Genomic DNA, 23,949 nt, shown 5'->3' on the forward strand with positions numbered 1-23,949 from the left:
TCAGCTCCACCAGCTTTGCCCCGAACAGGAAGTGTGCAGATGGAAGGCTCGGTCAGTCTGAGTTTTGATTGGTGTTTGTCGCGTGTTGAAGCCTCCGAGCAGAGAAGTAACTCGACGGTTCAGTTGTCTGAGCTCACAGCTGGAGAGTTTTGAGCCTCTTCTCTCTGAAAGAAGACACAGAATGGAAACATGGAGGGATGTCTTTGTTTAAACTCAGGTTTTAAGCTTAAAAGTTACTTAAACCCCCAGATATGCAGAGTTTGTGAAAATAAAATGATTGGTAGTTAATACCAGGTGAGAAATCATTTTTGATCTCATTTGAGTTGTTTTAAAAATAGTGAAGAGCCATTTAGTTCTGTGTACTTCTCATCTCTGACAACATAAGATGGGCCCAGAAAACCCATCAGGCTGAATACAAATGTCCACCCTCTGGACCATGATGCGTTCACTGTCATCACGTCAAGTCTGAGAGGGCATCAGACTGCACAGCTGTGGAAGCTGCTGACCCGCCTGAACACTGCGATAACAAAATGAATTTCTTGACATTAGTTCTGGCCTATGAGATACAAGTAACATTTTAATAAGGTGTGTTTTACACGTTCCCAAGTTCTTTTTGTCGTTTTAGTCCACAGTTGGAGAAACTACAACATAACGACTGTATTGTATGAATTGTTTGTAATTCAGTCAGCGAAGTCTTTAGGTTGCATCCGAACGGCGTCTCCGTCTGTGGTCTGAAGGCAAAGCGGGTGAGGACAGCCGTCGGCGCTGATGGAGCGGTGAAGTCCCCACATTTGTGTTCAGCCTTAAAAAGAAAAGGTGAAAATCACCACAAGCCTTCCATGCTGACAGCTGCAGCTACGTGAAAAGAGGGTTACTCTGTTGTGCGAGCTGGCTGCCATTCAGGACCGACTTTACGAGTGTGTGTCAAACGAGACGACGCCACATGTGCGACTGTTGGGTGTGTGGTCTTTCTAGTTCTTTCACTCTAACAGTTTTATGACAAACTAACTTTCTTGAGCTGGAAAAAAATATCTTTCAAAATGACAGACATCTTATGTGTAATTCATGGCACAATTCAAACAGGACCAAAACATTGTTTGTTTCACATCATTAACCACATGTTTGTGTGAAAATAAGGTCCCAGATAAAATGAAAAGTAAAACCCTGCGTTTGGCTGTACAGAATGGACAATCAACAGTCATAGTTCAGAAGACTTTGATTTCTGTGTGAACACAAGGGGACTTTTCAGGGTTTAAGAGGGTGAATTAAATGGGGGAATGATTGCAATTTTCCATCAGTGAATGAATTCCCAAGAGAAATTCCTTTCATGCGTGTTTGTTCGGACTCTTGCGGTCGATTCAGTTCTGGAAGTTTGTCTCCATGTGGTCTGTGAGAGCAGAGCGAACAGAAACGGTGTACGTTCTCGTATCACACAATCCAAGAGGTAAAAGGAGCTCTGTGACACGTGTCGCATTTCAAAGCTTTGAGCATGTAGAGGCAGCTGAAATCAGGCCAGCTCCTGCTTCCCTGCCAGCTGCTGTCGTCGGACTCCACGACGCAGGAGAACCAGCTGTCGGCCCGCGTCACGCACGCCGAGGTCACCAACGGCTGCTTTCCTTCAAATTCCCCCCTTTAAAATTTGATCTCGTCACTTTCTCCATTTTCACTATTAAATCACAGTATTTGTTTTAGAGAAGGTGCTTGTTTGCCACAGGCTGTAACTTTATATTCACAACATGTCGTGTGAAGTGATTGGTCCAGTCAGTGTAGCCTTTGGCGTCTGGCTGGCTACGTCACTCTGTTGGTTTGTTCTTGTTGCATGGATCTGTTTGTCAGTCTGCCAGTTTTGTGAAGTCTGAAACCAGTAATGGAGGACAAAAATATCGCCTGAAAAGTCGATTGTGTTTGCCTTTAAGATCAACGTCATTCACCTGCTCTGCGTAACGAACAGAAAACACCGTCCTGTTTACGTTGTAGTCCATCATGAAACCACGAGGTTCCTTTAAATATATTTAGTATTCTTTAAAATCCCAAACTGAGCGGTGTGTGTCCTGCAGAGACGTGCCGACCACATGGTGAATCGTCTGCACGCCGTATGTTTGGGGAGGCGGAGTCACACACTGACCTCCATCTGTTGGCGGATCCAGCTGAGCGACTGTGTAATGCGAGTGTAAACGCCCGGTTTGTTCCTCATGGCGCAGCCGATTCCCCAGCTGGTGGCTCCGACCAGCTTCCACACAGACAGAGAGTCCTCACAGGCCAGAGGACCACCACTGTCCCCCTGAGGACACAGGACAGGTGAAACAGTCACGACTTTCTTTGAGACAACAGCCTGAAAATCTGAAGTATTTCTGACCACGTTTAGCTGAATGTTTAATGTTCTTAGTTCAGACTAAATGTCTGTTAGGTCAGCTGCTCTGGAGTCACGGCGACCCTTTAAGAAAACCTGGTGTACCTGACAGGAGTCGGTTCCTCCTTCCAGGTATCCTGCACAGATCATCCAGGAGGAGATGAGGCCCTGGTAGACCTCCGGCTGGTTGCATGTCTTTGTGGAGAGGAGCGGCACCATGGCCGAGCGCAGGACCACGCTGGTCTCTCCTGGAGGCGTGTGTGAAGTCATTACATCACACCAAGCGTCACGTGTCTGCGTCACAAGAGCTCAGACTCACCTTCGTCCTCAGTCGCTCCCCACCCAGAGATCCAGCACATGGTGCCCTCCTCGAACTCCTCCCCGTGGTTGGGCAGGCAGATGGGTTCCACGAAGCCTACAGAGGAGGATCTTAATGAACTACAACTCCCAGAGTATCAGACACCCTGTACACAACTGAGCCTGTGTTTCCTGTCAACACCCGTGCAGCTAAAGTAATTCTGTTTTCAGTTGGTCTCTTCTGCAGTTTGGACTCATTTGTACTAAAGCGAAGAAGCTCAGGACGAATGAGTGAGACTCCGACAGCAGACAGAGCTGTTAGATAGTGAAAAGCTGAGATCCACCTTCATTTTAGTTTTAGTCAAAGTCAAAAGTGCTTTTTTAGCCACTCACAGGCAGAGATTGTTACTGTGAGACTCGGACTGCTACTGCCTTCTGCTTTCCCTTCTCCCTGATTCCCTTCTCCTTAAGTCTGATGAAGCTGCTGGTCATGGAGGCAGTTTGATTAAGTAGCAGTGACTCTTGGTAAGTGTGTGATTTGTTTGGCAGCCAACAGCCTTGTATTATGTTTGATCGTTAAAGAAGTCACAACCTGTTTTCAGCTTTACAGCACAACTAAAACGAGGTCTTTTGTGTGTTTGGGGGATGAAGGCTCTTAATTCAAGCCTTTGTTCACTCCAGACATCATTGTTGTGATGGTTGCCTGAGCGGGCCGTATGATCGGCACGCTCTTGGGGAAAAGGACACCGTTACCGTTGAAGACGAGCGAGGTCGCCAGCTTCATCAGTGCGATGTCGTAGTCCAGTCCTTTGGGCCTGTAGCGGGAATGGTATATGATCTGCTCCACAGCCAGAGACTGAGCCGCGTGGACCGGCTGCTCCGTCAGCCCCACGTGGACCGCCCACATGGAGGGGTCTGCAAAGCTGACCACAGACAGCGGTGGAAAACAACATTTAGTTTCTTTTTCTCTGCACTTCCCTCCTAAACATTTAAACACACGTCACATGTCGGCGTAGGAGCCCGTCATCCTGCCAGGTCAGCGGGGAGTCATCTGATTCCAGCTCGTACAACTTTAACCACACACGGGCGAGTGTTTGTGCTCTCTGCTGTGTTCGCCGAATGTGGCGCCGACAAAGGTGTCTTCATCTGACACCTTCCTCAACAACAGCCGAGTCATTTAACACTGCTCAGGGCCAGCCCGGCTGACAGGAAGTGCTGCTTCATCCTGCAGTGAGGTGTGGTGTGCGCCAACAGCACAGAGCGAGTTAGCGCTCGGCTGCAGTCGGTCAAGGTGCTTCACATGAGAGCAACAAAGAAATGAGGGGACACGATGGAGTACTCAGATCCTTTAGTAATGGACCGTTCACCTTGAAAATCAGACTCCATGTTTTGCCTCACTGCAGTGAAGCCTCCACCTGATACTTGGGCTGCAAGGTGCCACTCACCCGTACACACAGTGTGCAGCAGTGAGGATCCAGCGGGACGTTACGATGGAGCCTCCACACAGGTGTTCACTGCGGAAGTGGAGGCTGACCTGCCAGGGGAACTGAGCCGGCTTGGAGATGTTCCCCCCGACGATACGCGTGCTGTACCGAGGCCTGGAGCCGCACTCTGAGGACACATGTGTGGAGGGTCAGAGGTCGTGGTGCGGGACACGTTCAGTGTGAGAAAAGCCTGAAAATATCAGATTGTCCCCATGAAAAGGGTTCATCTAACGGGTGATCTGTAGTGATTTAATATCTCGTCGTCTTGGTGCTGTGGGACCATCAGGGTCAGTTTCTCAGATGTGACGAAGCTCGCACCCCCAAGAAACTGGTGAATTGCCCCTTTAAAGCTTGTAAATATTGGGCCAAATTGGGCCAAAAATATCAGCATCAGCCTACAGAAATCCATGCTGTAGGTTGAACCTCAGTGCATGCAGACACACACACACACACACACACGTCATGTGAGTCATCAAACCGTCTTCTGTCAATACAGACTACTTGTCTACTTAGCTGACAAAAGTAACAGCACACACACATTTGCACGCCATGCGAGAACGTATGCACACATGCTCCTCTCGACTCCATGTGAACTCGTCACCATCACGTGTTCGCTCACCGAGACACTTCAGAGTGGTCACCTTCCCTGAGCTGCACTCAGTCTTACTGTGGCGACAGGAAGTGGACGTCAGATCACAGAGACGCTCAGCATGTTAACATGTCAGTGACTTCACACATCAGCAAACACAAGTTCAGCTGAAGGGGGTTAAAACGGTCCCTGAAGTACTGAAGTACATGTACTCGTGAACAGTACTTTTTAAACCTGGTCTCTACATGTCCACATTTTGCTGTGTAAATGATTAATACTCCTCCCGCTGTGTGGGTAAGGTTACATGATTAATACACCTCAGCTGCCACAGTGGCTGCCAAGTAAGCCTTTGGGGCGACTCCGACCATCAGTTGTTAAGTTCCATGCACTAAAAATGCTTGTTTTGGCCTCTCGCAGATGGAGGTTGTTGCTCTGAGTGTCCCACAACGTTACAGAAAAGATCCCTACAGAGAAAGACCTTCTTATTGAAGACTAAAACCCTTCTTGTTTAATCGGAAGCACAAGTGTCGCTCGGGGAGACGTCTGCTTTGACTTTACGTAGTTTAGAGTTTACTGAGATGAGCAGGAACTTATTTCCAAAGTCTCAGCTGAATATTTAGCTGACAGCAGTCTGGATGAAGAAACAACCGCAACAACTCAGACTTTGTGTTTCTGGTGATCTGCTGGACCAAATCCAAAAGCTTTAAGTATGAATCACTTACACAACAAAATAATCTGAACCTGCAAAGTGACTAAAGTTATCAAATAAATCGAAATACTCAAGTGCCTCAAAATAATACTTAGGTACAGTACTTGAGTAAATTGTACTTTAGTCAGACTCTCAGTTTATTCTTCACATCTGTTCCGCCTGTCAGTTATTGTAATATCAGTAACGATCGGGATCGGCCCTGGAAGCCGTTTGGTCCGAGTGCTTCCTACCTGAAAGTTGTGGCGTTCTGGAGCTTAATGATCTGTGATTGGCTCAGATTGATGGACACCAGGTTGAACTGAAGGTCCTGCTCGATGGCGGTCAGCGAGATGAAGAACGACTCCACGTACCTGACGGACAGAACGAAGAGCTGACAATGGGGCCGAGATGAGACCGTTCCACATGTTAATGGACGGCAGCAGCTTCATTCTGATTTTCATACGGCCACATGTGAGCGTAACGTGCACATGAAGCCAAACAGGAGAGTCCAGAACGGGACAACAAGCTGGACGAAAACCTGGAGTATCCCAGCTGCTTGCATGCAGAGACCCCCAACCAGTTGTTCCACCCCTCTGAACAGACTGTCCTCCAAACTCCTCCCCTCTGCACCTGCAGGACGGAGCTCCACCCACTGAGACGCACTGACAGAGGACAGCACAGTTATGTAAATGCAGGTGATAGAAAAGCAAAACAAAGAAGAAGAAATTCCACATAAATGATCAGAAGGTTTATCTGATCGGAGATGTACAGCACAGAACAATCCTGACTCATCATCAGCCTTTTTTATCTCATTGTATCACGTTTTGTGTGCTGACGTGTCGGCCTGTAAACTGGATCGTATGTGCGTCTCACCACAGCCGAGCTCGTCCTCTCCGTTGTCACAGTCCACCTCTCCGTCGCACTGAGCCGACGTGCTGATGCATTTGGACGACGAGCCGCAGCGAAACTTCCCCACGCAGCTCAGACCGACTGCAGAGACACACAACAACATGAACCTGCAGCGTCGTGTGCGTTCAGTAATCTCGACCCCGTGCGACCGCTGCACGCACTCGAACGCTCACTGGCTCCACTGGCTCCACCGCCTGCCCGTATTCTAATCTGTGCTTCTACATTCACAGCTTCTGCTTTGTCTGCAGGTGTTGTTCAGCAGCTCAGCCGTGTGATTTGGGCTCAGTGTTTGTCCGGATGATAATCTGATCCTCCAGCCGTGTTGACGGTGACCCAGCTCCATTTGACACCAGTTACTTCCCCGCACTGTCTGGGTGAGCTCTGCCCCTTCAGGGGTGCAGTCTGGTTTTTGCAGTGTACACATAATCATTTTAACATTATTTTGTTAATGCAGCTTTTTCCACATGTACACGTGTAGCTACGGACCACCTGGTCCACCTGGTCCACCTGGTTCACAGGACCTGCAGGCTAACTGCTAACACAGCTGTCCAAGCTGCTGGGTTACTGGGACACCAGGAAAAATCAGGTCTCTGGATGCTGCCTTATGTTTAAGTTTCAGATGGTTTCCCCTTAATCTGTGGGAAAAAACAAGTTGATTTTTGAAGGTGTTGGAGATTTTGATGACGGATTTGCAACAGAGAAAACACTGCAGATGATGTTAAGACGGGCGGCACGGTGGTGCAGTGGTTAGCACTGTCGCCTCATAGCAAGAGGGTTCCAGGTTCGAATCCCGGTCTGGGCCCTTCTATGTGGAGTTTGCATGTTCTCCCTGTGCCTGCGTGGGTTTTCTCCGGGTTCTCCGGCTTCCTCCCACAATACCAAAAACATGCACATTAGGTTAACTGGCTGCTCTACATTGACCCCTAGGTGTGAGTGTGAGAGTGTGTGGTTGTCTGTCTTTGTGTGTTGGCCCTGCGATTGACTGGCGACCAGTCCAGGGTGAACCCCGCCTCTCGCCCGTAGTCAGCTGGGATAGGCTCCAGCTCCCCCGCGACCCTGACGGATAAGCGGTATAGAAAATGGATGGATGGATGATGTTAAGACTTAAATCAGTTATTTCACACGTTCAAATCTTATTTTCAAACGTGTGAATCCTGTTTTTCCTTCTTTCTAAGCACAGTTTACGCCTTCAGTGTTTACTGCCAGCCTTTTAAAGCGTAGCGTTAATGTTCTGACTCATCAGAAGTAAAGACGGCTACTGCAGAGGTCCATAAGATCTGCTGCCGTCCGTGGGCCAGAGACATCAGACGTTTGGGACTGAAAAGCATTTGATGCCAAGCATCCAACATGATGACTTCCCTCACGCCAACCTCAAGCCAAATAAAAGCTGCCGGTGGAAGAGTCAGCGACCTCGTGCATCCTGTGTGCACCGTGTGGGTGGGAGCTGAATTGTGTAACAGCTAAGGACCCCATCAAATATTGATGCGGCAGAGGCAGTCCATGCTACAGTGGCTCCATTGTGGCCAGATGGACAAAGCTGACACAGCGCTGAGCTTCTTACCTCCGAGGCCGATGCCGAGAGCGAGCGTGACCACCACGACGAGGCACGAGGCGATGAGCAGCTCCAGGCGGTGGGCCCACAGTCTGTTCTTCCAGCTTTTGTCCAGGTCGTCCTCTGTGGACACGAAAAGTTCATGAAACAAGATGAGCTGCCAGCAGTTCAAACATTAAATTAACGTTGTTGTTCAGCATGAAGCTCGTGAAGCTGCATTTGAGCCATGAAACAAACAGTGACATCACAACAAAAGGCTCCTGTCATTAGTCAGAACCTTCAGAGTTTCTTCTATCTTTACGTTTGTCTTATTTCTTGTCTTTTGGGAAGGACAGTTTTTAAAAACCCTTTTTAATTAGTCTGCAGTTTATTTCCCACCATATTTTCCGCTTTTCCCTCCATGCACAGATAAGCTAACTGCAGTCCTCCTCAGCATTAACCAGAGAGGCTTTCAGCAGCTAAAACTCCCACAGATTTTCTGGTTAAAGAAACAGTTCACCCAAAAGTAAAAATTCCATTTTTATCTCTTCAACCCCAAGCTGGTGGAAAATCAGGTTCTTAGTCCACAAAACGTCTCTGGAGCGTCATGTGATAAACAGCTGAAGAAGCTGCAGTCTTTCCATCAGTTTGGGGGGAGCGCAGATGATGACTGAATTTTCATTTTTGGGTGATCGGTTCCTTTAAGGTAAGGAACCAGCCTGCCTCATGGGAAAGTAAGGATGTCGCAGGAACAAAGAGCCAAACACGGGAACATCAACGTTAATGTGGGACATATGTAGCACTATTATCCTCCTAACACTCTTGTGTCAGCCGTCTCACGTTTCAAGCAGATCCCACTGGAACTCTACCCGTGTTCCATTGTTTCACCCGGCGCATCCCGGGGTCTCACCGTGAATGAACGGCTGCACCTTGGTGATTGGCATGGTGGGGCTGGGAGGTGCAGCTGGAGGTTTGGGCTCTTCAGGTTTGGCAGAATCGTTTTCTGATCGGGGGACAGCAGCGAGGCTGCCCAGGGGGCTGACGTTCAGTGTGTTGGGGGTCTCGACGGTGGGGAGGTCTTCCTCCGTCACCGATACCACCTCTATCTTGGAGGGGTCCGGTTGCTCGGGTGCCTCTGCGTTAAAGTCCTGCACAGGGGACAACAGGGAGATGATCCATATGACTCAACAGCTCCTGATTTATTTAACAAGTCGCCAGGACTGAGCACTCAATTGTGACGAATTTATCCAGGATTTCTGATCTGAGTGCAGTCACAGCTCTGATGTCCAAATCCCCTGAACTGCAGTAAACCAGCAGTATCTGGCAGTATCACAGCGACTTGTGCACACACAGTATGGACAGAATTTGAAGGTACTTCCAAAATACAGCAGGCTTCATATCACCAGAGTAACCACATACTGCTGCTCACTGAGCTGTGTGCTGTGGATTCTCTGGCTGTAACTACAGCTACAGTTAGCTCACTTAGCCCTGTGATGGAGTGATTAAGCCTGGGCCGCGACCTTAGATCGCACCGCGAGGCCTCCCAGTGAACACAGCTAGTTAACGAGGCAATTAAGCTCATCTTAGTTAGCGACTGAAAGATCATTAGAAAGAACTTTCACCTAACTGTTCCAGCACTAATGTCACTGAAGACATTTGTCCACTTACTGTTGGGGGAGTTGCTGTGTGAGCAGCCGGATCTGCAACAAATGGACAAGAGAAACAGTGGGACGTGAGGAAATGGAGGACAGACAGACAAGATGGAAGTGGGAAGCAGAAATGATGAAGAAAAGAGAAAAACCCTCAAGAAAAAGGCTGAATGAGTCCAACGTACTGATCTCCACGAAGCTTTTCGTCATTGTGCCATCGTCCACGCTGTGCTGCGCTTCGTCTAAGACCGTGTCCCCCCGACTCTCCCTGTCTTTATGCTCTTTTCACTCCCTTTTCTCCCTCCGTCTCTCTGCCTTAATGGCTGCCCTCCTGCCGTGCCGACACTTTGGTGCAAAGAGACACCTGAGCAGGTGAGTGCTGCCACTTGGAGTGGGGATCAGGTGACCCTGCACCTCCCACTCTGTGGGTCAGGTTACATACTCGTGTGTCCCCACAGCGTCCACAGAGGCAGCGTGGAGGAGGAGGAGGGAGGCTGCTGGTCACTGCTGGACGCCGTCCACTGGCTTCACCGTCCAGCTGGGACGACTTCTGGAGCAGCTCAGTGAGGTGTGTTGTGTGGACAGTCCAGAACGACTTTGTCTCACGTAGTGAGTCAGTGCTGTCTGCAACGCGGTGACATGAGACAGAAGAGATGACTTTATTTATCCTCCACTCAATTCATCTCTTTTTGTTTTAGAAGCAGAATGTGTGGAAAGATCGTAAAGACCCAACGGCACAGTGTGGTTCTAAAGAAAAGACGTATTTTATTTAGTCAGGCACTCTGAAGCAGAAGTAAATAAAACCACACAAACAAAACAAACAGACTCATAAGCTACAGTTTAAATAACTATGAACTTATTTTACTGAACATTTTTATAAACGTGAGCAGTCACTCAATAATTCATCAGTACTGATAAAGAACAGAGTGAACAGTAATTTGGAGCAGATTTTTACAGACACACAGGACCAGCACCCCGGAGTCCAGCACCCCGGAGTCCAGCACCCCGGAGTCCAGCACCCAGGAGTCCAGCACCCAGGAGTCCAGCACCCCGGAGTCCAGCACCCCAGTCCCATGTGAAACCAACAGTAAACCATAATCTGTTTTAACTGACGTCTACAAGATAACTCGCATAATATTTTTAAACTTATTTGAACTGCTTTGCGAGGTCATGTGATGAAAGACACCTGACTTTCCTGCATGTCTAAACTTTATGAAAAAACAGTGAGAAGCTTAAAATGCATGAGATGACAGATGAGGTGTCCTTCAAAGTGTGGTGCTGCTCATACGCCACCCAGGAGCTCACGTTGAGCAGACATCGTAACGTCAGTGCTCGTTCGAGCTCCGTTTTGGTCTCTACCAGCTGCTGAGTGACGCAGCCTTTGTGCTCAGTTCAGTCAGTAAAGCTCCACATAATCCCTCACATTTAGTCTCCCTCACGTGGGACTGGTTTCAGTGGTTTGTTGGGGCCCAGTTGCTGTTGTCCAGTTTCCGTTTCCTTCCTCACATCACTGGAACAGCTGGCTTGTAGCAGCAGCCCCCGATCACAGCGTCCTCCGGGGCAGGAAGTGGGTGCAGGACTGGTGGCGGTTCACGCTGTTGCCCCTCTTGAGCTCTCCCTTGTGGGAAAGAGCCAGGTAGAAGCCTGGGTGAGCCAGAGAGGAGTAGGTGGTGTAGTGGTTCTCCTCCAGGTTCTCCTTCAGCAGGCAGTCGTCAGAGAACTGCTCCTGGAAGAAGACATTTAATCTCATCAGAGTCAGTTTTTGGACCTGCTGGGTTGATCACAAATGACTCTCAGGTGTGAGAAACCGAGCCACGTACCGCCCCGTACGCCAGTCCGTCTCCACTCATACAGAGGTACAAGCCACTCTTGACTCCTCTGATGCCCACCACTCCATGGTTCATAGCGAACAGCTTCAGCCAGCCTGGAGGAGACAAAGAAATGCAGAATGAGCAAAACATACGGATGAAAAAAAGATGTTCACATAAAAGAAGAATAAACCAATGTGTGTGTGCAGAACGGTTCACACGTTCCACCAAGATAACAGACGCTGGTACTCCTGGCCTGAACTCACAGTTCTCTGTGGGTTTGTGGGCGCCTCCCACGGAGCCGTTGCCTTGAATCTGGAGATGGTAGCCAATCCCAATGCGGCAGTAGAGCAGCTGCTGTTTGAGCCCTTCTCTGACTGGATGAGGACTAGAACCTGCTTAATGAAGAGATGATTGGCCATTTTTGATTGGTTGATGACACTTTCATCCAGGAAGAGTGTGAAGTGTGAAGTATCAAAAAATGGGAATGCTCACGTGAAGTACAAGTAAATCAAAACTGTACTTTATACAGTACTTAGTTACATTCCATCAGCGGTTGTTCTAAAGATTTTCATTTTTACCACCAATGCTCATCAACCCAAATATCAGTTATTGGTCGATCCCTCGTTACCTGGCAGCAACTTCGCATGAAGAGAGGAGGCTGCATCAGAGCCAAAGTAACACAATAAACTCGTTCTGATGACCACCGGATCAGTCAGGTCTTGGTGACACAGGATCAGCACGTTTTGGCAGCTTGAAACACACCACACCTGTTGTGAAGTGGCTCACCTTTGCCCTTCAGCAGGGAGTCCCTCAGGTGCAGCTTCCAGAGGCCTCGGAGGCGAGCGCTCTGGTCCTCGGGTGAAGCCGCGGTTTCCTGTCTCTCCGCTCCCACCGCTCGATCGCACATACTGAAGACGAGCAGCAGCAAGGACACGTTCATCCTGAAACACATCGGACATGTCCTTCAGTCATGTCCACAGCGTCCGGTCCAGTGAGTGAGTCTGTCCTGCAGCTGCAGCTCAGGCCTTCGTCCCTTCTGGCCTCATCCCGTCGACACACTTCCTGCTTTTATCTCCTCTCCTGGCGCTGAGCGACACGGTGAGATACCGAGCTCCTATCAGCAGCCTCGACACGTGCTGCTGCTTCACCCGCTGCTGCTGAGCCGCTTCGCAGCTCGGCCTCTTAAATACGCAGGAAGGTTCATGCAGGAAAGCCCTGACGGCGTTTTAGTGCACACGTCAACGTGTTGTCACGTCGCCCAATCGGGCCCCTGACGGGCGAGAGACATGCACACTGTCTGTTCGGTATCACACTCACTGAGATTGGAGAGCAGCTGAGCTGATAGTGGGAGCACACACACACACACACACACACACACACAGTTGTGTTTTCTTCACTTGTGGGGACAGCACAGATTTCATTTCCTGGAGACTCGACCCTAACTCGATCTTCACCCTGAAGTTGAATGTGGACTCTGTTAGCAGAGTGACACACGTCGTGTTGAAGGTAACATCATGTCTGTTTTTTCCACAAATATGCCACACGGACAAATGTATGTGGACACCTGAACATTGCGCCTACTCTTCTGGTTTTGTTCAGATGTCAGACCAGCTGCTTCTGCTGTGCTCATGTGGATCAGGTCTGGATCACAGTCTGAGTGTGCCAAGTGTGAGGTAACCAGTTGGCTTCTTTCTTCTGTAATGCAGCGATGCCACCAGGTTTTAAAGAGCAGTAAAGTTTGAGCGACAGCATGTGGGTGTGTGCTGTGTTGGACGTGCAGCGGGGACGATTTCCTGTCGCCTTGTTGGTGTCAGTCTGAGTCAGTCTGAAAATGAGTGAAATCTTTCCTTCACCGTCACTGGACGTTCCCGCTGTCGCCCTGATGTTTTCGTGTCGCTGTTCGTCCCGCGGCCCGTGCCGAGTCACAGGATGTTTCCTTCTGACATCACTCCTCTGATAGCACAGCATCTTCAATCAGCACACAGTGTCTGACACAACACTTCCTATCTGACACCAGTTACAGCACAGACATTTATTCTTTGACTCATTGAACACTGCTTGTACATGTACATGTGCACGCTGTGTGCACGTTTAAAGGACTTCAGTTGACAAACATCCTGTCGCACAACATGTTCTGTCCACCTGCTGCAGTTTTAAAGGTGTGGAGTTCGGGTTAGTCGAGTTGTGATTCGATTAGACATGACAGCAACCTGTTTGAACACAGTCAGGATTTGTAGTTTTGTGCTGACAGGCTCCTGCACGCCAACCGTGTTTCAGTCGGCTGCATTTGGCACGCGTGAACACTGGAAATGTCCCAGTTAACATGTCATAAGTGTGTTTACAACGTTAAACAGCCATGAAGAAGAAACAACACGTGGAACATTCAGAAAAGTGCTGCGTTCACGTTGACCGTCCGTCTGGGATCAGCTCACTACGACGCTCCTTTGGCCCTCAGCTTGGACAGCAGCATCTCGTTCTTCCGACACTCCTGTAACGAAAACATTTCATCTTCACCATCTTCGCCATCATCATCATCACACGTGAGCTTTAATCAGCGATGCTTTGCTGTTACAGCTTCACGTCACTGCTGAACGCTGCAGCTGTGAAACTCGCGCTTCCACGAGTCTGCAGCAGTGACGACTGACCTGATCAGCGTCACTGTGGACACGTTTGATGCGTCTCCATCACATTACATACTTAGTGAGGACTATTTTGACTTCCGAGCCTCCACACTGAGCTCCTCACCTCTTTAAAGTCCTTCACTGTTTTGAAGTAAAGCCTCTGCTTGTCGAGCAGCTCCAGGTACTCGTCATTCAGCTGATCTCTTCTCATTTTGTTCTCCTGCTTCTTCTTCTCCATCTAGAGGACCACACACACACACACACACACACACACACACACACACGCTCAGGTTTCTTTCATTCAGCCACTCGAGTCGAGTGGTAACACGGTGAAGGCGGCCGTACCTTGATGCGACTCTGTTTAATGCCCTCCACGATTTGCTCCATCTGCCTGAGGAACTGATCCTTGGCTGCTGAAGACGACATGGCCCTGCATGACAGAACGCCACACTCTCAGTCTCTGCTTTTGTTCCCACAAACGCAACACAGACGAGTGTGTTTGGACTTACTGTTGGAAGTTGTCGTGGATGGAGTTCAGCAGATTCACCTACAGACACACAAAAACATTTTGGCCTCATTAACAACATTTATTTGTCCCACAGACTGAGACAAAGTCCTCCCGGACGTCAGCTGACCGTCTCACCTCCTTCTCCAGGTAAACCTTCTTGTCGTCTAACGTGTTGTACAGAGTGAAGAACTGCTTGGTCTCTTTGTGTGTTGCAGACACTGAAAAGACACAAGAACGGGTTTAAAGTCTTCGCTTCAGCTTTTGGGACGTTTGGTGTCGTCCTCTCCGAGTCCGCTCGCACCCACCTTGGCTGTAGAGCTCGATGAACCTCTTCTGATACTGGGTCAGCTCGGCCCGGCTCGGCACCTCGTCGATCTTCCTCTGCAGGATGGCGATCTCGCGGTTCCTCCGGGCCTGAGCGCAGTGAAGAGAGCACCGAGTGTGGATCGGTCCGCCACAGAAAACAGTCCCCGACAAGTGAGAGAACGTGTACCAGTTTGATGTTTTAATCGGAGCTCACTGGCCAGTTTGCTCATGGCAGAAACATTTTCATATGTAACTTCACTGTGAACTGTGGTGTTTTTCATAGTCCAGATTGTAGTGGATGTAATTAACCCTTTGTGTTGAGAATCGGGACTGCAGCTCTCATGAGTGGAGTCAAAACACGTTACCTCCCCAACAAAACATCTGACTGACTGATCAAACAATGAAATAACGTCCACATTTTGGTGTCCGTTTCGATGTCCCTCAGACAGGACAGCAGCTTTGTCCCAAAGTGTTTCAACTCACACTCATGCAGCAGTACAGTGGCGTGTGGTAGCAACATACTGGCAGTTTGTGTCGTTCTTATCTGCAGTCTGTAATCTGTGACCTCAGTGCAGCTGAATCTAATCTGGCGTTGCCGTGTGGTTACCATGAGCAGGCGGATCTTCTGCAGCTTCTCTCTGTCCGTGTCGTACTGTTTGTCTATCAGCTGGTTCCTCTCCTGGGAAAACACAAACACTTCAGACTGCCGTGTCGTCCCGAGGGGTTCCGGTTCACGCGGGACACGAACAGAAGCGGAGACGTACCTTCTGCTCCTCCGTGTCCTGCCCCGTCGCCGCCTTCAGCTCCTCGATGTTCTGCTGCAGACGGACCATCTCCTCCTGGACACAACGTCCACACGTCAGAGACAAACTCACAATGTAAGGCTGCTGGGGAGAGCAGCTTCATTCAAAATGAAATAAACAAATATGGCTATGAAATAAACAAAACAAATAAATGCATACATTTAATCATTTCACAGGACTTTTATGTCACGATGCCACATTTATTTCCTGGCACTGTGAGTCCCGTGAGGCACATAAATGTATTTACTGATTTCATCTTGAATGAAACGGCTAAAAAACAAAAGACAAGTTATAATCAGGTAATCTTGGTTATTGTTAAAATATCAAAATGAAAAAACAGCGTCAGCAGGATGTCGAATGTGTGCGTGCATGCGTGTGCACGTGCGTGCGCGTCGACACACTCACTCGGCAGTGTGTGCGGAACTCCTGCTCCTGCTGCTTCAGGTTCTCGCTCATGGTCACCAGAGCCCTCAGCTTGTCCAACACGCTGCTCAACAGAACAACAAACAGTCAGAGGACACAGCGTCCACGCTGCTCTGAGCGTCCATCGTGTGATTGGCCGACAGTTCGGCCTCTACATGAAACAGCAACGAGTTTAACAGAAACGGTGTCTGATTTAGCTGAAGCTGGATCGTGTTTTATGGAGGAAATACTTTCTGCTTTTCCCTCCGGCTGCTCTCACTGGATGAGTGTGTGTGTGAGGACGTACACCTGAGGTCTTATTCCAGGCTCTCAAACAAGCCCACGACGCTCACCTGCTGTCGGCCTGCTCCTCCAGCTCCTCCACAGACTTCAGCTCCTTGTCCAGTTTCTCTGAGCGCTCGGTGGCCTGCGAAGACACACGAACGCCTCATGAGTCGCTCCATCTTACAAATGTCTGCTGAAGCTGAAGTCACGTCACGCTTCCCTTCTTGCCACGTTTATCGCGGCGTCTCACCTCCGTCAGGCTTCTCTTGACCTCGTCGCAGCCTTTCTTCACCTCGGCATGCTTGGCTTTTAGCTGTCGACAGAATGTTTACACACTCGTTACTGTCAGTCATGAGAGCCTCTCTGAACAGTCTGCTTTAACGGGTCCATTTCCGTGTCCCTCCAGGCTCACGTGGACTCAGACAGTCCGGAGTCTGTCTGAGTCCACATGTGGGTGTGTGTGTGAGTGGACCGCTGACCTCCTCCAGTTCTTTAGTCTTGTTCTGGATCTGCTTGTTGAGCGAAGCCACCGCCCTGCGGTGCTGCTGCAGGGGGCCGTAGCGCTCTGAACGCTCCTCCGCCGACAGCTCGGACTGCTGCGGGGACAAACAGCGAGTCACGACACGGACGTGCGACAGGACGCTTCAGTGGGCGTGCTGTGCTCTGTGAACACCTCAGAAGCAGTAACCAGCACGTGACACCTTCACATCCATTCATGAGCTGCTACCTCTGCATGCTAGCTTTCACCAAACTGGAAGCTCCTAGACTGATTTCTCCAGTGCACTGAGATCAGTGAAAACTATCAATTATGGGCTGCACCTTGAACAAACGCAGGTGGAAGCATTTTGTGAATCACGTGTGCCGCTCACCTTCTCGGCGTACTCGGAGGCGATCTGTTTGATCTCCTCAGACTGCAGTCCCACGATCTGACCCACCGCACTCGCCGTCAGCTTCCCCTGCACAGACACAAGCTGCGGTCAGAACCTGGACACGAGGACGAGTCATCATCTGTGTGTGGGGGACAGAAGCTGTCGCCTACCTCTTCGTTAGCCATGGCGGCCATGCTGGTCATCAGGGTTTTGATTCTCATCTGAGGGGAAAAACAAACTCGTCACATCTTACAGCAGTGAGTTCTCAGTGCTTCACGGGGACGAGCGCTCACCTCCTCCGCCGCCTGCAGGTCGTCTTCCTCCGACACCTCCGCCATCCCAGGGGGCAGCGCCTGGGCGCCGCCGGCCAGCGAAGCCTTCCTGTCATCCACCTGGAGGAGGAAGACAGGATGAAGACGCAGGAACGGGAAATGCTGGAGCAGACGTGAAGAACCTTCTCACTGTGAGGCCTACCTTGTCTTGTTTGGACTGTTTGCTGAATCCGTATCGCCTACAGAAAAACAACAAGCGAGAAAAACTTCACGTGGGAGGAAAGTCAGCATTTGGTTTTGCCCACAGCAGCAACGCCATGCCACATGACCACACGAGCACACGAGGGGCAGCAGTCCAGCCCCTCAGCTGGAAGCAGCAGCACAGTTTGCATCCAACATGCCTAAAACACGTGAACATTCTGAGCAACCCGGAGAACCACACAGCACGTCTCACACGTTCATACGGTACTTACAGGAGGAACTCTGACACTCTAGTACACAGGTGGAGATGGATGGATGGAAAAACAACATGTCAGACAGGTAGGACACTTCACATGAGGTGTGTGGAGGAAAGACAGGAAGTCATCTGCTAAACAACAAGGGGGGGGGGGGGATGTCGGCTGACTGATCGGCCACTTCCTGCTCCAAGAAACTGGTACTCTATTGGTCTTTGAACATGTGGGTCGACCTCTGGCTGGCAGCGTGCTGAGACCACGTCTCAAAATGTTCCGCCGCTTGTGGTCAAAGAGGAGAAGCGAATGGCCGACAGGGATGTGCTACAGACGAATTGAGCTGAGGGGAAACCTTACCTGCCGTATTCCAGCAGAGTGGAGTGAACTCTGGACTCCTCGTCCAGCAGCTCCCCCGCATCCTTCTGCCTCCTGTACTTCCTCTGGGGCTTGTACACTTCCTGGAAAACACCAGTGCTCAGGTCCTCGTGTTTAGTTTAACATAAAGTATCCTATCAGTTGTAAAAGGGCTCGTTTCTGTCTTCATACGTTGCACATTTTTACTTTGTGAATAATTAGTGTGATGAGCGTCACTCACCAACACGTCCAGGACTGCACTCACAGCCTGCTCTTTCCTCTGCAGAAACTCTTCATCCTGGACCACAGGGTTTCACAGCACAGGTCAACACTTAGAGGAAGACTCAGCCGAACACCAGATCGTCTTCAACCACCAACCAAGGTGGGAAGTAAAGCTACAACCTGCAGAGCGCTGCAGCTTATTTCTGTCTCTCGTACGTCAGACAGGCTCGTCTGTGCTTTTCTGCTCGTTTTATTTTCTGATATGGAAAATACGTCCTCTTCTCCTTCCACGAGGAGGAGAGGACATAATATGAAACGTGAAGTACGAGGAAAATTAAAATGCTCAAGTAATAAAAACTGCAGTTCCTTGTGTGGCCACTTGAGGCCCCCTCCAAAAGTGAGTTTATTAACCATAAAGCTGTTCGGCTTCCACTCAGTGTGACCGGCTCTTACCTCTGGGAGGCTGTGGGTCTTGTGGAACTGAGAGATGGAGTAGGCTCTCACATAGTCTCCCATCTCCTCCCTGGTCTCTATGGCTCTCTTCACCAGCCACTGGCAGGAGACACAACATGCAGCCGATCACATTCAGGATTCACGTCTACAGCCACTGGAGCCCAGGTCTGGACCATCATCAACGAGCTGACAGTGACGAGTTCACTGTCAGACGGACAGATTTGACGCTGAGCGGGACGGCGGGACGCGTCTCTGGGCTCTCTCACCTGTATCACTGGGAAAATGTGGATAAAATCCAGCCCTTGGATTTGATGTGGCTCCAGTCGATGAGGACACTTCATCTTCGGAAGCACAGACACGATTTTCTCCGTCAGAGCTCTGCAAAGAGACAGAAAGCGCCGACCGAAACGCCGTGTTCTGATTGGATGCAGCCACGCTTGAATTTGGACTGAGGATAAGGACTTCACCTCACTGCGTTCATCTGCTGAGTGTAACGCTTACATTTTCTGGCCGATGGTGGAGTTTTCCTGGAAAAGAAGATCCACGTCGACGTCAAAGTTACACGTGGTGATGCACCAGGTCATACCGCCGACCACCTGAGGACCAAACAGGCACAGTGAGGACGAAGCTTTACTGCCGTGATAAAACTTGTGTCACTGTCAACTGAACGAGTAAGACTGCCTGCTGAGGCCACCTTCCAGCAGGGGTCACGACGGGACCGGCAGCAGGTCTGCTGGGTACCTTATCGAACGGTGACAGTCCTTTAATTCGTGCTCTGAAGTATCCAGCAGCCAGCAGGAGCTCCAGGATCTCCGCCAGCTTGACGTTCTGCTCTTCATCCTCTCGGGTTTCCACCTGGGAGACAAACACTCATCCTCCTCATCATCATCATCTACCAGCATAGAAACCCAGTCCTCTCAGACGGCCCACGATACAGGACAGGGTCTATCGTGAGCCTCCATAATTATTCTCTGCAAACTTCTTCTTTAACGTACACTGAGGCGTTTAAACACTGAAGCCTCAGTTCCCCGTTAGCTAACTAGCATGTTAGCTGTTAACACACAATGTGACGTTACATGAAGGTTTCTGCAGCGAAAGCGCGGTCGTGGTGTTACACGTGTGATTAAGCTGCTCCTTACCTGAATCAGGTTGCCTTCCTGGTCATACTGGGCTCCTAATTTCGAGCCAGTTCTCACTCTGTGGAAGACTGACGCAGCCGCCGCCATGATAACCGGAAGTGTAGACGATAGGTCACATGACCGTAACATGTGACAGGCCCGTGTTTGTTGTTATACAATAACAATAATATTCCTATTTCAGCCAGCAGGGGGCGCGGCGAGATTACAAATCAACTGCAAAACGGGCCAGAAGAGGCAACAAAGACACAAATCATCATGTTTTTCTCAAAATAAAGAAATACATTCATGCACAAATATCATCACTGAAACACACTATTCCACATTTCCCATTTTAATCATTTTTTAACATTTTAAAAGGTAGAAAACAAAATTAAAGTTAACAAAATTATCCATTTCAAACCTATTTGGCACCAAATCTGTTTCTTATTCTCCTCAGACTACACATTTTTAGTAACACTGATTAGTTTTTATGTACATTCCAGTGTTGGATTAAAATCTAAGCACTATATTGTGTTCCAAGCTTGTTTAGCACAAATACGAAAATTATTTATTTTTGTTATTTTTTTACCCACTTCTTTTTATTGACGATTTTCCCGTTTACCTCTGCAGTTGTTGTTATATATACATACATATTCTCTAGTTGTTGTATTGTTCTTTGTTATTTGAATTCTTTCAGTAAAGACGGGGAAGAAGAAGACGAAGAAGAAGAAGAAGAAGCCATTTTGCGACAGTGTTGCTCACATTACGGCGGCTGTTTTACGACAACGGCTCTGTTTACGGCACACGTGTGTACAGTCCACTCTACTCCGGTGGTGTTTACTCCAGCATGGCTAAAGGCACTAAGAAAAAAGCGAGTAAAAAGGGCGCAAAGAAGCGGTCCGAGGAGACCGGAGAGAGCGCGGCGCTGAGGCCGGATGTGCGGTACGATGACGACGATGAGGATTTTATCGATGCGGATGAAAACATCACCAGTGAGGAGGAAGAGGAGGAAGATGAACGAAAACGCCAAAAGCTGCTGGAGGCCATCAGCTCTCTCGGTGGTAAGAGGAAGAAAAATCTGGGCGAGAGGTCCGAGGCGGCCGTCCAGATGTCCGAGTTCACTGTCAACGCGGAGGGGGAGGGCGGCAAGGTCGACCTGTCCGACCTCATCGGGACCATGGAGAAAACCCCGGCCGTCCCGAACAAGGCCACGATGCGGCTCAAGAGCCTGCAGCAGAAGAAAAAGACCATAGAGTGTCCCCTGAGCAAGCAGGAGAGCGAGAGGATCCACAGGGATGTGGCCTTTCAGAAGGCGGCCACAGAGGTGACCCAGTGGACAGGTGTCATCAAACAGAACCAGAGAGCCGAGCAGCTGGTCTTCCCTCTCAACCAGGAGCCCTCCGGACCAAAACCCATGGAGAAGGTGGTGACCGGCTGGAAGGCACGAACCCCGCTCGAGGAGGAGATCTTCGCCCTCCTGTCCGCCAACAAGCAGCCCATCCATGACCCCGTCCTGACCCCCGTCGAGGAGGCCTCCATGAGGGCGATGAGCCTGGAGGAGGCGAAGATCCGGCGCGCAGAGCTGCAGAAAGTCCGAGCTCTGCAGTCCTACTACGAGGCCAAGGCCCGCAGAGAGAAGAAGATCAAGAGCAAGAAATACCACAAAGTGCACAACAAGGCCAAGCGTAAAGAGTTCCTGAAGCAGTTCGACGAGATGGTGAAGACAGACCCGGCCGCCGCCTTGGAGGAGCTGAATAAGATGGAGCTGGCCAGGATGCAGGAGAGGATGTCGCTGAAGCATCAGAACAGCGGCAAGTGGGCCAAGTCGAAGGCGATCATGGCCAAATACGACGAGGGCGCTCGCAAAGCCATGCAGCAGCAGCTGGAGGTGAACAAAGAGCTGACCCAGAAGATGGTGACCTCGCTGAATAAAGAGGAGGAGGAGGAGGAGGAGGAAGCAGCCGGTGCAGAGGTGCTGCCTGACTTTGTAAACGACGCCGAACAGGCGGTGGATTCTTCAAACCCCTGGATGAGAGGGAAGCTCTCTGAAGATCCAGCAGATAAAGAGACAAGTGACACTGCAGATCCTACAGCAAAGGGGCCTGGAGTGCAGGGAAATGCAGCTGAGGAAGAGGAGGAAGAGGTGGAGGAAGCAGAGGAGGAAGTGCTCCTCAGAGAGTTCGATAGGAGGAGGAAGCTGCGTCAGGCTCAGGAGGATGACGTAGCACCTGTCGTAACAACTGTGGGTGAGGATGAGGAGGATGACGCTGCAGCAGACGCTTCAGACCAAGACGAAGAGGAGCTGTCAGAGTTCACTAGCCTCTTCCGAGGATTAGCAAACGGCTGCCGGGAGGCCGAGGAAGCTGATCCAACAGCAGACCCCAGTCACACGGACGCTCCGGCTCAGCTGGAGGAGGGGCTGACGAGGATCAGGACTCTGGAGGATGTGGAGCTCCTCGGACAGGAGGAGTCAGCCCCTGATAAAGCACCTGCTCAGCCCCCAGCCACAGATCAGCCAGCGCCTGCAAGCCAGGACGCAGGGAAAAAGAGAAAAAGGAAGAGAGGGATCGAGTTGGAGGAGGTTCTCACCAAAGAGGCAAAAGTCATCCAAGTCCCACTCAATCCAACCCTCGAGGACGCCGAGGACTCGGACGACCAGCTGGACCAGAGGGGGCTCATTAAAGAGGCCTTCGCGGGAGACGACGTCGTCTCAGACTTCCTTAAGGACAAGCGGAAGCAGGAGGACGCAGGGAAGCCTAAAGTGGTGGACCTGACGCTTCCTGGATGGGGTGAGTGGGGAGGGACTGGCCTCAAGCCGTCCCGCAGGAAACACAGGAGGTTCAGGGTCAAGGCGGAGCCACCCCCGCCCAGGAAGGACCGACACCTGCCCAGCGTGATCATCTCAGAGACGAGGGACAGCTCCGTCAACCTCCACAAGGTGAACTCGCTGCCCTTCCCCTTCGAGAACCACGCGCAGTTCGAGAGCACCATCCGCGCTCCCGTGGGCCGCACCTGGAACACCGAGCGGACCGTTAAAAAGATCACCAAGCCCAAGGTGGTGACCCAGCTGGGCGCCATCATCGAGCCGATGGCTCGGGAGGAGCTGCTGAAGCACAAGAAGCAGCAGGTGCCTGCTGGGAGTCCAGCAGGTGTGGACTCACGGAGAAGAAAACATTAACTGTCAGTGACGTGTCACAGTAAAAGTACTGCAGTAAAGTGTGTTTTTGTACGATGATCAGTTCAGTGTTGTGAGAATGTTTTAGCATGAAGAACTGAAATTAACTGTCTGACAAATATTCAGGTATTTTTTCTGTAGGTTTTCATATCTTATATTTGATATTAAAATCTGTCCAGTCGAGTATAGAAAGTCAGCTTTAGAATGTGAAATAAATCCTGCGGTTACAAGCTTGTGAGTTGAATTAACAGATTTTACATCCCGCCGGCTGCTGTCACTGCTGGACAGGAAATAAGTACAGTTTTGAGGTACTTGTACTTGACTGTTTTAGGCCAAGTGGACTCCACCAGTCAGGATCACATTTCACATGTAAGCTAATGTGTCAAATAAAGTTAAAAAGTCCAGTTTGCCTGTGAAGACGTAAATTACTTCAGGGTTGTGCTCTGAGATGCTGTAGCTCAGCAGAAAATGGAAAAATGACTTTATTACAACATTTATCTGAGATCTCCTTATGAAAGAAACCAAACGCAGTGAGCTGAGTTACAATGAAACGTCATAACAAAATGAAGGTTTGGCACAAAATGGTTTCTGACGTGTGCCGAGTGTCGCGTGTCCAGCTGGGACGTCGTCTTCTTGTTAGCAGCACGGACGCAGAAGTGAAAATGAAAACGTTGAGTTTTAAATCAGATGAACACGTTTCGGTCATGTTGATGAAGGGCCTCAGTCGCACCGGCTGACGGTACGAGCCGCACGCCGTCCGACAGCCTCGCCTGTGCTCGACTTCTTCCTTCCTCCCTTCCT

At 50.0% G+C, this 23,949-nt stretch overlaps 4 protein-coding genes across 8 annotated transcripts; 1 reads left to right on the plus strand and 3 right to left on the minus strand.

Annotated features, from left to right (window-relative positions):
* Positions 1 to 55: 55 nt before the first annotated feature.
* Positions 56 to 9,707, minus strand: tmprss3a (transmembrane serine protease 3a). The gene is made up of 13 exons (XM_046403706.1): positions 9,683 to 9,707; positions 9,517 to 9,548; positions 8,759 to 8,996; positions 7,879 to 7,992; positions 6,282 to 6,398; positions 5,947 to 6,070; positions 5,660 to 5,779; positions 4,093 to 4,269; positions 3,401 to 3,570; positions 2,670 to 2,765; positions 2,456 to 2,598; positions 2,126 to 2,281; positions 56 to 164 (listed from the first exon to the last, which is right to left on the minus strand). Exons 1-13 carry the CDS (start codon positions 9,705 to 9,707, stop codon positions 120 to 122), a joined length of 1,557 nt encoding a protein of 518 aa, XP_046259662.1. The 3' UTR covers positions 56 to 119.
* Positions 9,708 to 10,309: 602 nt separating this feature from the next.
* On the minus strand, positions 10,310 to 13,570 carry fgf9 (fibroblast growth factor 9). 2 transcript variants are annotated; one of them, XM_046404168.1, is made up of 4 exons: positions 12,095 to 13,570; positions 11,572 to 11,700; positions 11,318 to 11,421; positions 10,310 to 11,223 (listed from the first exon to the last, which is right to left on the minus strand). In XM_046404168.1, the coding sequence occupies exons 1-4, from the start codon at positions 12,258 to 12,260 to the stop codon at positions 11,041 to 11,043; spliced, it is 582 nt and encodes a 193-aa protein (XP_046260124.1). In that variant the 5' UTR covers positions 12,261 to 13,570; the 3' UTR covers positions 10,310 to 11,040. The 2 variants fall into 2 exon arrangements, with proteins under 2 accessions (XP_046260124.1, XP_046260123.1); XM_046404167.1 differs by having other exon boundaries at positions 11,572 to 11,703.
* A 148-nt stretch (positions 13,571 to 13,718) lies between these two features.
* ccdc93 (coiled-coil domain containing 93) lies at positions 13,719 to 20,154 on the minus strand. Of its 4 annotated transcripts, none has more exons than XM_046404163.1 (24): positions 19,995 to 20,154; positions 19,597 to 19,710; positions 19,357 to 19,451; positions 19,122 to 19,233; positions 18,856 to 18,954; positions 18,422 to 18,478; positions 18,184 to 18,284; positions 17,848 to 17,865; positions 17,577 to 17,613; positions 17,396 to 17,494; positions 17,273 to 17,323; positions 17,103 to 17,189; positions 16,713 to 16,826; positions 16,484 to 16,546; positions 16,302 to 16,375; positions 15,952 to 16,033; positions 15,508 to 15,582; positions 15,351 to 15,422; positions 14,743 to 14,851; positions 14,573 to 14,655; positions 14,439 to 14,476; positions 14,275 to 14,359; positions 14,054 to 14,167; positions 13,719 to 13,796 (listed from the first exon to the last, which is right to left on the minus strand). In XM_046404163.1, exons 1-24 carry the CDS (start codon positions 20,121 to 20,123, stop codon positions 13,740 to 13,742), a joined length of 1,965 nt encoding a protein of 654 aa, XP_046260119.1. In that variant the 5' UTR covers positions 20,124 to 20,154; the 3' UTR covers positions 13,719 to 13,739. The 4 variants fall into 4 exon arrangements, with proteins under 4 accessions (XP_046260119.1, XP_046260118.1, XP_046260122.1 ...); XM_046404162.1 differs by having other exon boundaries at positions 16,713 to 16,829; XM_046404166.1 differs by lacking the exon at positions 17,848 to 17,865.
* Positions 20,155 to 20,731: 577 nt separating this feature from the next.
* si:dkey-251i10.3 (uncharacterized protein LOC553498 homolog) lies at positions 20,732 to 23,552 on the plus strand. Its single transcript, XM_046404161.1, has 2 exons — positions 20,732 to 23,220; positions 23,257 to 23,552. Exon 1 carries the CDS (start codon positions 20,821 to 20,823, stop codon positions 23,149 to 23,151), a length of 2,331 nt encoding a protein of 776 aa, XP_046260117.1. The 5' UTR covers positions 20,732 to 20,820; the 3' UTR covers positions 23,152 to 23,220; positions 23,257 to 23,552.
* The last annotated feature ends 397 nt before the right edge of the window (positions 23,553 to 23,949 follow it).

Source organism: Scatophagus argus, chromosome 11, assembly GCF_020382885.2.
Source record: "Scatophagus argus isolate fScaArg1 chromosome 11, fScaArg1.pri, whole genome shotgun sequence".
Taxonomy (NCBI): Eukaryota; Metazoa; Chordata; class Actinopteri; family Scatophagidae; genus Scatophagus; species Scatophagus argus.

What these genes read in the sequence shown, in the direction of transcription:
- tmprss3a (XM_046403706.1), bottom strand. Translation starts at nt 9,707, where the DNA reads ATGACGAAAAGCTTCGTGGAGATCA. An exon ending in CAGAACGCCACAACTTTCAG is followed by an intron (nt 4,270 to 5,659) that starts GTAGGAAGCACT and finishes ACCCTCCACACA; the next exon opens with TGTGTCCTCAGAGTGCGGCT. An exon ending in GGGAGCGACTGAGGACGAAG is followed by an intron (nt 2,599 to 2,669) that starts GTGAGTCTGAGC and finishes ACACGCCTCCAG; the next exon opens with GAGAGACCAGCGTGGTCCTG.
- fgf9 (XM_046404167.1), bottom strand. Translation starts at nt 12,260, where the DNA reads ATGTGTTTCAGGATGAACGTGTCCTTGCTGCTGCTCGTCTTCAGTATG. An exon ending in CTCCCTGCTGAAGGGCAAAG is followed by an intron (nt 11,704 to 12,094) that starts GTGAGCCACTTC and finishes CTCTTCATTAAG; the next exon opens with CAGGTTCTAGTCCTCATCCA. An exon ending in CCACAAACCCACAGAGAACT is followed by an intron (nt 11,422 to 11,571) that starts GTGAGTTCAGGC and finishes TGTCTCCTCCAG; the next exon opens with GCTGGCTGAAGCTGTTCGCT.
- ccdc93 (XM_046404162.1), bottom strand. Translation starts at nt 20,123, where the DNA reads ATGTTACGGTCATGTGACCTATCGTCTACACTTCCGGTTATCATGGCG. An exon ending in GACTGTCACCGTTCGATAAG is followed by an intron (nt 19,452 to 19,596) that starts GTACCCAGCAGA and finishes TTTGGTCCTCAG; the next exon opens with GTGGTCGGCGGTATGACCTG. An exon ending in GTGCAGTCCTGGACGTGTTG is followed by an intron (nt 18,285 to 18,421) that starts GTGAGTGACGCT and finishes GGTGTTTTCCAG; the next exon opens with GAAGTGTACAAGCCCCAGAG.
- si:dkey-251i10.3 (XM_046404161.1), top strand. Translation starts at nt 20,821, where the DNA reads ATGGCTAAAGGCACTAAGAAAAAAGCGAGTAAAAAGGGCGCAAAGAAG.